This window comes from Patella vulgata, chromosome 8 (genome assembly GCF_932274485.2).
Source record: "Patella vulgata chromosome 8, xgPatVulg1.2, whole genome shotgun sequence".
NCBI classification, from domain to species: domain Eukaryota; kingdom Metazoa; phylum Mollusca; class Gastropoda; family Patellidae; genus Patella; species Patella vulgata.
The window spans coordinates 7,218,093-7,230,551 of record NC_065886.2 but is presented as its reverse complement, the minus strand read 5'-3'; the positions used below and the strand labels follow the sequence as shown (position 1 = coordinate 7,230,551).

Below are 12,459 nucleotides of genomic sequence, written 5' to 3'. Positions count from 1 at the left end.
TTGTTTTTATCCTGTGTGTTGACGAACATGTCAAAGTGTGGTTTTGGTCTCAGGTCAACACGTTACCGATATTTTGAGAGGGAGAGAGGGAGAGAGAGAGAGAGGGATAGAGAGAAAGAGAGAGACTAGATCGTTTCTGGGCTAATATGTGGTTCAATTTTATTTCAATAAATCGCTTGCACGTAGAGGTCTTTTTTAGCAGTGAAAGAACCCAGAGGAAACCCACGACGTTGGACAGGCGACTGTATACAGGGTATTGGTAACCATGGTGTTGTGTTTCAAATGTTGGCCAGTGTGAACAGACCTTTACTGTTAATATCACATAATCTATATAGGTAGCCTACATGTCACATGATCTAGGCTATAATACAATAGTAACGGATATTCCTTGTTTTTACTGTTATAAACACGGTATATAAATTTGATATATATGATTATATCTAGGTCTAAGTGATTTTTTTTCTCACACGTTTTAGTGTAGATAATATGAGTCGACGAATTTTGTCACTTTTTTCTGAAACATTATAACAAACACAAACCTGTTCGCCATTTTGAATATCTTTAAACATACATTATGCACGAGCTAAATCTGCCTATTGCAGGGTTTTCTTTAGGCCTAAAATGTTATCTAAATTATTAAACATACATTTTGCAAGAGCTAAATCTGCCAATTGCACTTCTTTCTTTGGGCCTGAAATGTAATCTTAATTATTAATAAGACATTAATTAACTTATCCAGACCATAATCAACTCTCGATGCCAACGCTAACCGGTGATATTTACTGGATCAGGATCCCATTTTCTGCTCAACTTTCATTCATGATTTAATCATGAAACGGATGATCGAGACTATGTTTTTTATCGTACCGACTTTAGTAATTATGATCGAGGCAAGGCCGAAACTTCAGTCGCAAAAATCTCGGTTCAGAGTGAATCAATTTGACTGGAATTTTCAGCAAATTCCCTTTACATTATCTAGTTTTTAACTATTATAGTGAGAACTACCCTCTTTATCTAATCTCTCATAATGTATCTTTAAAATCTTTTAATACTTTTTAACCCTTTATTTCAAATATACAACAAGCAACGTTATGATGTAACCAAATAGTTTGTTATGTGAATAAAATAAAATATGACAATTTGTATTACTATATTGAAACAGTTTAGATCGCTGACCGGGAACTGGCGGGTTGGATCTCGGTGTCGGCCTACAAAGTTCCCCAGGATTTTGCAGCGTGGTTGGGACGAAAAACCGGAGTCCCATGTACAGGGCTAGGGTTAGTAAAAGAACCCTGGACAGTTCAAATCGACGAAGAGAGTGGGCAGGAACGCCGCTGTCCGGGAAACCTTTTCCTCATGGCACACTGCATGGAGTATGACCGTCTTCATTAACCCCGTCGGTGCAGTAACAGTTGGACGTTATGAATACTAGGATACAAGACAGGGCTTATATTTACATTAATTGGCTTCATTGTGGATAGGTTGTATATTTCTAGAAATATGATAAGGACAAAGTATTATTATATAGTTATGAACAGATTAATATAGTTATGAACAAATTATTATAGTTATGAACAAAGTAATATGGTCATGAACAAAGTAACATGGTTATGAACGGTAACGACGCAGACGTAAGAAAAGATAGTTCGGTTGCATCTAAAGTCCCCATCTATACTCCCTTAAAAACAAAACCACTAATTATATAGAACACATATATAGTTTCTTTCCCACGCCCCTCCCTTAAAACACAAAACCACTAATTATATAGACCACCTAGTTACTCTAGCTCCCCCCTTCCTACTTTAAACACAAAACCACTAATTATATTGACCACCCAGTTTCTATAGCCCCACCCCTTAAAAAGAAAACAAAAACACTAATTTTTTACAGACTATGTAGATTATATCCTCGCCATTACAAACCAACCTATATAGGTTACTATTTATAACGAATCCCTTTTATTTTATAGCATTAAGTGTATCCGTTGCACATTCTTCAATGTGTCTGATTTGGCCAGCTTTTAGATCGTGCTTGCACGTGTTCATAAAGGGATTTGCTGGGTCCATGACGTAAGGTTCATCCTTTGGGAAATAACTCCTCCTAAAATAAAAGTAAATATAAATAGCAATTAATAGGGTGCCCCACCATAAATAAATATCTCCAAATATCTAGACAATTACACCACAATATTTATATATATATACCAATCCTTAAATCTGCTTGACACATTTATAGTCACTAAATAAACGGCCATATTTTACTTAATAAGCTATGACCATTTAACCATCAATAAATAATAGACTGAAAAATGGTTCCGAGTGTCGTCCATATACGCACTTTTGAGCAAAAAATAGGTTATGTGCCCTTGTTTTGAAATTCACCCTTTGATTGACAGGCCGGGATAATGAAGACTACTTTTTTTACGAAACATGACAGAAAGCGCGAACAAGAAATTGAACAACTAATGTTTTAAGAACCTTGTAAAAGTAAAATGAAACTACTGCTAGTATCATGTTCTTGACTAACGCAAGTATTTCAGAGATATTATTTCTACTAAACCAAAAGATGACGCTCCTAACCGTACAGTTATTGATAAAGTAATTTAAAAAATAAAACGAACGTAATTTCTAAAGCTGCTGTAGTAACCAAAAAGCTAGATATTACTGTTATTCAGAATCGTCAACAATCGATTTTTTACGGCTGTAATAGTTGATAGATGTGTTGAGAATTTCACGTGCGATGGCTATTTATAGACTCAAAGAGAGTGCATGAATAGGCAGGAATCACTTCGAGACAAGCCACTGAAGCGTTCACATTCACCGTGTTGAGTACCATTTTCAGCACATAGGGCATCCTACAATTAAAACCGCTGATCGTGCAATATATTATAATTAAAGGGACATAATGCAAGATTTAGATAAAGAGCTGACAGTTCTCGCTATAATTCTTTTTTTAAATAAACAATATTTGTTGGGGAACAGGCAGAGCCTATATGAGCCTATATAAACCCCTCCCCCGGTTACAAATAAATTAGACAATATCACAATAGGTTGGAAAAAAAAGAAAAAAAAGGGAATAGATAAAAAGGAAATAACATATATATGTACACATAACCCATACTAATATATACATGTAAACATAAATTTGAAATATTTAAAATCCGATAATTTTTAAAATTTAAATCATTCGGGTTTTTTTTTTTCAATAAAATTACGTACATGGTTAAATACTAACACATTTTCTTCGCGTGTTAGCGTTTCCGACCAGCATATAGTTAACCAATGAATTTAGCTAATTAATATGTGAAAGTTTCCCGGCAGCCCATAAGTCTTGTGGAACTATTGAAATACAAACGCCCAGTATCTACGTGTAGTTGGCGAGTAGAGCCATGATTTCAGGCAATACAATAATCGTATTTAGAGAAATCGTTTCATATACATGTCCATGTTATAGTGTTTTAACGTCCGCTCGAAACTATCCTGGTCATTGTGGGACTAACAGATAGTATATTTTCATTCTAATATTTTCGTTTTAGCCGACGGATCTTTAGCAATGGAAGGAAACCGGGAGCCCCGGAGAAAACCCACAAAGTTGCACAGGCGACCGTACTTCCTGTCACGTACACGCGGGGAATCGAAACCAGACCACTTGACTCAGTGACAGAGCATGCGTTGGCTACCGCCCCCACACACACACCCAACCAAACCCCGCCGCATACTTATAATATAAATATGTTTCATCAACGTTCCATTCGTGCCTTATATCCATAAAGACTAATTATGTACGCATCATTTGCGCCTTATGTCTATAAAGACTAATTATTTACGCACCATTTGCACCTTGTATCTATAAAGACTAATTATGTTCGCACCATTTGTATATCTATAAAGATTAATTATGTACGCACCATTTGTATATCTATAAAGATTAATTATGTACGCACCATTTGCGCCTTATATCTATAAAGAATATATATGTACCATTTGCGCCTTATATCTATAAAGAGTAATTATGTTCGCACCATTTGCGCCTTATATCTATAAGGATTAATAATGTACGCACCATTTGTGCCTTATATCTATAAAGAATATATATGTACCATTTGTGCCTTATATCTATAAAAAATATATATGTGCGCACGATTTGCGCCTTATATCTATTAAGACTAATGATGTATACACGACTTGAGCATTATATCTATAAAGAATATATATGTACGTACCATTTGTCTGGATTATAATACTCGGAAAATTCTACATTAAGGTTGTTATAGGTCTTTAACTTTTCCAAAACATTTTTAAAGCCTCGTGTTACATCACGACAACCTTCTTTACATGCATCTATAGAGAGCAGTTCACACGTGTACGAATTGAGAGCTAGGTCATTCTCCTATAAAAATGTACAATTTAGATTCTAATTAAAACGATAATTGCATTTTTAAATCATGTTTCATATATGTTAAATTAAAACTTTACAGCATGGAATATATACACAACAATACCGTATTAAAGTTAAACAGGAAAATGTTCTGCTCCGAACTGGGCTAATGAAATGGGCATACGCCTTACAGTGTGCCATGAGGGAAATTTTGCCCAGACAGCGGCACTACGGCCTACTCTTATATCGAATTCCAACTGTCAAGGGATCTTTTACTTGCACACCAATGTGTACACCGAACCTCGTTTTTCCGTCCCATCCGAACGACTTGACAACTGCCCTCAGTTCTGCATCACTGACAAGGGGGAACCACGCCGGAAAATCTGGATGAACTTTCTCGGTCAATGCAGGGATCGAACACCCGCCCTCCAGGCTAGCGAGCCAGTGTCTTTCCCACTTAGCCACCGTCAAAAACAACACTGTTGAGCTTTACCAATTCCAACCAACGTAGAGAAATCTAGGAAGGAAATTGTGTGATTATTTCCAACTAGGTATGCAGCTAGAATTTCTCGCGTGAAGTTCCGCTACAAGGTCCTTGATGCTAAACAAACTTTTTGGAAAGCATATAAACACTAGGGGACTGTTTTAACTAAGAAAAAATCTTAATTTTAGTAATTTGATTGGATAATATTAGATTGATTTTAGTGCTTAGCTAATCAAAATTGAAGTATCAACTAAAATTGGATTTAACCTTTAGTTAAAATTTCGAGAAACAGGGCCCAGGAAGACAAATCTACGTTGGCTGATTTAGGACACGCAAAAAAAAATATCTCGAGTGCTCGAGATACTAAGTCGAACCCTCGAGATTAATACAATCGAACACGTCTCAACCGATGTTTTAAGCTGTATAATTTTGTGGCCTAGTTTATGGCGCGTGGATGTTACCCCCCACCCACCCCCTCTCTCTCTCTCTCTCTCTCTCTCTCTCTCTCTCGTTCTCCCTCTCTCTCTCAATATGGAATATGGAACTGTGAAAGACTACATTTTTCTTACATGTTTCCAGTATTTGGTGAGTTTCATAAGTCTCTTGACGGTTGAGTCCTGTGCTCTCGTGAATGATCTCTGTTTCTGTACAAGGCAGGCTGAGTAATGTTCACGAACATTTGGCAGCTGTCGACTCATTTGCGTGTACAATTTGTCCATATTACAGCCTTTATAAAAGATATATAACGAAAAACATTTTATCTAGGCCTTGTTTCAATGGCATTTAGTAATTCAACTGGATTATACAGGTCACAATTCTATGGAATACTATTACTGAGCGACGTTTCGACTGGGCTTCTCTGGTCATTGCTTCTTAATGACTAGAGAAGCCTAGTCGAAACGTCGCTCAGTAATAAGCAGTAATAGCATTCCATAGAATTGTGACCTGTACACTCTAGGCCTATTCGATTTAACGTCCTACTTGTCTTCACCAAAATTGTTTAATGAAGCCAGGTATATATGTATATATTCCATACATTGTGCTATGAGGGACATTTAGCCCGGATAACATCACACTAGGCCTATTCAATTTAACGCCCTACCTTCTGCAGCATAATCGGTTATTGAAGCCAGGTATCAATAGATGTATGAAGTTAAACCAATCACTTTTATTTCTTACGATGGATTTATCGTTATTTTCACCACCATTAAAAAGTGATTGGGGAGCACCAAAAGGTCGTAATAAAGCATTAGATGATTTTTGTCAACAAATATCAAATTTTCCGGTAATACCAAACGATCACATAAAAATACAGCTAAAAAACATTGGAAGGAGATACTAACTCTATCAAAAGATGAATCAATAGTGATAAAACAAGCAGATAAAGGTGGTGCAACAGTCATTTTGGAATCGGAGAACTATAAAAGAATGGTATTAGACATATTGAACAACTACTATCAAAAATTAAACTCTCCGCCACTATCCAGAAATATGACCGCACTACGTCGACTGATATGGACACACAGTTCCTGTTTAACGGAGAAAGAAATCAAATACTTACAAGAGTTTAATGTGAAAACCAGTAATATTTATGGTTTACCCAAGATTCACAAATGTAAAGAAATACACACAGCATGTGTAAACCAAAATTCGACATATATTGAAGTGAATCATCCTCAAGATTTGAAACTCCGACCAATTAATTATAGCAGGTCCAGCATGTGAAACTCATCGTTTAAGCAATTTGATAGACATCATACTTCAACCTTATATTAAACATGTTAAAAGTTATACTCGAGATAGCGTAGATTTTTTGAATAACTTACCCCAAAATGTCCCACAAAACGCTATCCTAGTTACTTTCGATGTTACAAACCTTTATTCTAATATACCACATGTTTTAGGATTAACAGCTGTAAAGCACTGGTTATCTAAATATCCAAACGATAGAGAAGAACGTTTTTCGGAGTCATTTATATTAGAAAGCATCGACTTTATATTAGAAAACAACTGCTTTTGTTTTGATTCTAACTATTATAAACAACTTATTGGCTGTGCAATGGGTAGTAAATTCTCACCCTCGCTGGCAATTTTAGTCCTTGGATATTTAGAATTAGCCATTGCTACGAAAGTAGAAGAAACATTTGACTTGGAGACCAGAATATATTTCGAAAAACAGTGGCAACGATACTTATATGATTGTTTCTTCATCTGGCTCCAATCATATGATAATCTCCTTTTATTTTATAACATAATCAATAATATTCATCCGAATATCCAATTTACAATGGAAACTAGTACAGATAGAATACCATTTCTAGACATAATGGTAATCAAAAACGGGAACATTATTGAATCTGATATATATTATAAAGATACTGATACTAAACAGTATCTCGAATTCAATTCGTGTCACCCTAAACACATAAAAACGGCTGTACCATATAATTTGGCCAGGCGTATCTGTACCATTGTGTCTAACACAGTAACTAAATTTCAAAGACTACGGGAATTGAGAGAATTTCTGCTAGCCCGCAAATATCCCTCCACATTAATTAATGACGGAATTCAAAGGGCTAGTAAAATACCGATAACGGAATTAAGGCAGTTAAAGATAAAAGATGCAAATCACAATATAATTGCATTTGTCACCACCTTTAATCCTCACAATCCTAATTTTTCCAGCGTAATTAAAACACATTTTCCACTACTTCAACAAGATAAAAAATTAAAAAAACTTATTGATACACAAACATTTATCCCGTAAAAAAGACAACCTAAAAACCTTAAATCACTGTTAACTAGGGCTAAATTTGAATCATTCAGTCCAATTAACCAAGTTGTAAAATGTGGAAGGGGATAATCATTTATATTTGACAGTGGAAAATAATTTTTTGTCAATGAAAGTATGAACTGTAAAGTAACTCATGTATTATATGTCATAAAATGTAGTGGCTGTGCCGAACTGTACATCGGCTGCACGAACAAGTTACAAAACAGAGTAACGGTTCATAGACAACATATCAGGGAACCAAATTTAAGGAAGATCCCTTTAAGTGAGCACCTTGATATCTGCGGTAAGGGCGAGTTCAAAATATACCCTTTCTTTAAGATGCCGTATTCAGATCCCATGAAAATGAGATTGAAGGAACAATATTTTATTGACAAATTCAAACCCAAATTAAACATTTTAAAATAATTACAATATTAGGCTATATATATTATATATTTTCTACTTCATTATTATTATATTATTGTATGTTTATTCTTCCATGACGTCACGTCATTGTTATTGTTATTGTATGTCTTGACAAGCTCAGGCGAAACATGTAGACAATTAAACAATAGTATATACTTTCTTTAGGCATTTTTAACCTTTATTTTTTTCTATATATATATATATATATATATATATATATATATATATATATATTCCATACACTGTGCTATGAGGGACATTTAGCCCAGATAACGGCGCTACGACCAATCTGATTAAAATAAAGCTTTTATATTTCGTTTCGTTTTTTATACTTTCGATGGCCTACAGTATTGAAGATCTGACCGGTTGTACTGGAAGGTCGCGTCAGAGTTCGTATGAGCGACTTTTGACCCGATAACGTCAGACATTGATTAATCAATCAACGTTGCCATGACGTTTCTTGTGGTCGGTAAACCACTAGAAACGTCAATGCTCATGATTGATTTATCCAAGTCTGACTTCATAGGGTCAAAAGCTGCTCGCACCACTCCTGACACGACCTTCGGGTACATCTTTTCAGATCTTCATGTAGTGTAGGCAATCGAAAGTATAAAAAAAACGAAACGAAATATAGATGTGTATTTTAATCAGATTGCGAATGATATTAAATACCTTGTCGGTCCATGACTCGTATAGCGGGTACAATGTCCACTTTGATATCATATTTGGTTTCTCCGTCAGCCATTTTCAGTTTTATGTGGAAATCCCTAGTTCTGAATTCTTCCTTCCAGTGCTTTGAAGATACATGGTTTCCAGTCATGTAATCTGAAAGTTTATCCAGAACACCACCCGTTTTCTTTTTTTCCTTGATAAATTTCTCCATGTTATCGTACCCATTAAAGAATACGACTAAATCCATATCAGACGTTCGCTGTACAGCCGTACACTTCCCTAATGATCCGCCCTAGAATTGAAATGAAATGGGGGTTTAACCGGGATAATGAAGATGGGCTGTCGGGGCAATTTTGTCGGGACCACATGGTTTCCGCCTACCCTTCATCGAATTCCAAACGTGTATGGTTCTCGTACGTGAACGCCAAGCTGTGCTATGGGTCTCGGTTTGCTGTCCCATCCGAATGACTAAGCGACGTTTCTTGTATCACTGACAAGGAGAAACAACTCAGTGACGTGCACACCAAGCTCTTCTGGCCGTTTCTGTCTGTAGTCCCATTCCAACGACCGTTCCCTGCTTCTTGTGCCACTGACAAGGAGAAACCGCTTGGACAAGTACAGGCCTCCTGTTGTTGTCTTTTCTTTTAATGGCGCTGAAGTGTTTTAACTCGACAAATGAAACAAGCATAACCTAGACCAGATTTAATTTGTTTATATTGATACTGTATGATGACGTTCCTTCAAGCGTTGTTTCAATATCTGGCTCGGGACCATTAAACAACTTAAAATACAGACCCAAATGTTCATATCCGGTGTCAAATATTTAATCTAGTTAAGTACGACTGGCTCGTTATCCGTAAGCTTCATTATTTAAAATAATGATAAGCCAACGTCAGAGAATGACGTCTAGGCGATATCTTAAAGTAGACCATGTTACCCACGCTTACAATAAACATGGTATAATCTTGGATTTTCCAACACAATATCAGGGGAGATAACTCAACATATCAAAGCTGGTTTCAGAATAGTATTTCTCTTCCCGTTGACTTCAATGTTAAATCATTGTTTAATAAATGCCATTTCGGAACCTATAACATTTTAACATTCCGATGATCCGGTAAAACTATTCAAAGGTGCGAGGTGGTGGTGAGGACGTTTCATTTTTCTTTGCTAGACCTGCCCAAAGGCAGTGACACCATTTTAATAGACGACGCCCCTAATTCATGTCTGGTCAATTCCTGAGGAATGGATCACGTGACTTTATTTCATGACCATCCTCGTCAGAAGATCGAATTTTGAATCCGTTCGTTACAACCCCAATCAAATTGTGATTGTACTGTACAGTATTTACAACTCTAAGATAAGGAGATTGGAACCATAAACAGGTCAATTTCTACCAGTACCTCTTGTTTTTATTACCTTAACGATCATATCGATGGAGTTTTTGGATGACCCCTTATAACCCTCTGTCTTCAGGTAGTCCGGAAATTCATGAAGATAGCGGAAAACGTTGTTGACTTCTCGGTGGATACGTTTATTAAAAGTCTTGGGAATATAAAGACGTCTTAAAACAAAGGTATCCAGATTCTCTCGACCATTGTGATCCGGTAAAAAGTTAGTTATGGACATCCTGGAAGCAGAAAAAGGAATACTATAATCGTGCACAGCGTCTTAAAATCAGTAGATTACATTTTACTCATTACTACATTGGTACGGTCAACTGTATATATGTATAAATGTTTAGTTTATATTTAAATCTCAAATAATTTTATATTTTGTATGTTTATATTGTATATATGTTCTGTATGCACATAAATTAAACTCATTTTTGTAAATTCTGGAGAGGAGTCAACATAGGCCCAGCCTGTTCTCCAATCCATTTTCAAATGAAATATATTTTTAAAAAAAAATTAACTCAGGCATTATTCTCGGTTGCCCAGAACCACCTAGTCGTCAACGTACGGAGGGTCTGGGTCGGTTGTCAACATTTACCGTAATTTACTGGATAATATAATCAGCCAAATAAAAAACAAACTCCAGGTTACGCATGGGCAATAGATTTTTTTTTAGCTAAATTCATAGTGATGGCGAACTAGGATTAATAAAAAAAACATAGATATGATCATTGAAGTGAGAAATGTTACAATAAACACATTAAGAGTGTTTGATATTGAACAGGCAATGTTCACGATAATGTAAATGACTGGATAATCTAGCCAATGGTCTAGTTAATCTCAAATGTAGAATATTTTGCTGAATGAAAGAGGCTACCCAGGTATTTTCAATGACCTAGCTTGTGTCGAGTGGACGTTAAACTCCAGTTAAATATTAACTTTTTTCCTCCGACAAATTCAATTCTAAAATATTTTTTTTGTGTATTAGAAAAATAATTAAAGACGTTTGAAGTATTTGCAGGTAAAAATTATTTCCTATTTTAGTGTAAATGGATATTAAAATAAGTAAAAGGCGTCATTCTGCTTGAATCAGTAACGTCTTATGTAAACAATGCACGCGCCATTGGGCCAATGATTGACGCCGCGTGATATGACATCATGTGTCGAAGGCAGACATCTTTTACAGAGATATTAGAAGACTTTCGTAATACTTTGTGAAACAAATTGGCTGTTCAAATCGTCCAATCTTTATAGCAAACATTGAAACACAATACACAACACTCCGTAGAAATAACTTTCATAATGGGGAAAACGAAAGTAGAATAAAGTTTGTACAACGTCACGTTCCACTTTTAAATGTCATGGCATTCACCATATCTATCCCACGAGAAATTTAATCTACATTTGCCAGCGTGGTTTCCTCTTCTAAAGACGGAGGTGCCGGCAAAGAACAACACCTAGCCACCTGGATGGAGCGAAATACCGATGTCTTATGTACACTGAGGTGGAAGCGCCACATTCCAGGACAAATGTCCCACATAATAGACCCCGTTATAGCGCATGGTATCTTTATTATCCCGGTTGGTGATTGGGGTAGAAAGATATGACGTTAAGTCCTAATTCAAAATATCAGGGAGGTTAGGTAGGTAGCCGGTTAACACCCACGGAGGTTGGGTAGGTAGCCGGTTAACACCCAGGGAGGTGGAGTAGGTAGCTGGTTAACACCCGGGAAGGTTGGGTGGCCGGTTAGCACCCAGGGAGGTTGGGTAGGTAGCTGGTTAACACCCGGGGAGGTTGGGTGGCTGAATCATACGCTGTGTCATTAAGTCAATTGCCGTGGTTTGTTTTCCCCGCTTGTACGTGACAAGGAGTAGGCTCAACTGTCCATGAAAACTACTCAAACGAATTATTGACATAAAACTGAACCATATGTTAATCCCGAGATAACGTTGTCAGTGTCTTCCTTTGGGACGTAAACCCCCACCCCCCTTATCTCCCTCTTTTTTAATACTCATATAACATGACAATATTGGGTCTTACCTGAATGACGGATTTAACCTGCTATACTAACTATGAATGAGGGCGGTGTCTTCCGTTGTATTATGCCACGTATGATTGGGAAATCCCAAACGTATTAAATATCCACCCTACTTTCGTTTTAGTATACTCGTATCCTAGTTGTACCGTATATAAACATGTATAGCTATATCGTATATATACATGTATAACTATATATCGCCTGTCTTTTACAAGCAGAAGGCACATGCAACATGCTATGGGAGGGGGAGGGCGGAGAGAGAGAGTGAGAGAGACACAGAGAGAGAGAGAGGGGG

General features: G+C 36.5%; 1 protein-coding gene across 1 annotated transcript; it reads right to left on the bottom strand.

Annotated features, from left to right (window-relative positions):
* Positions 1-528: 528 nt before the first annotated feature.
* LOC126829682 (2'-5'-oligoadenylate synthase 1A) lies at positions 529-12,253 on the bottom strand. The gene is made up of 6 exons (XM_050559767.1): positions 12,167-12,253; positions 10,152-10,362; positions 8,733-9,024; positions 5,431-5,588; positions 4,223-4,389; positions 529-2,100 (listed from the first exon to the last, which is right to left on the bottom strand). The coding sequence occupies exons 2-6, from the start codon at positions 10,359-10,361 to the stop codon at positions 1,959-1,961; spliced, it is 969 nt and encodes a 322-aa protein (XP_050415724.1). The 5' UTR covers position 10,362; positions 12,167-12,253; the 3' UTR covers positions 529-1,958.
* Between the last annotated feature and the right edge of the window lie 206 nt (positions 12,254-12,459).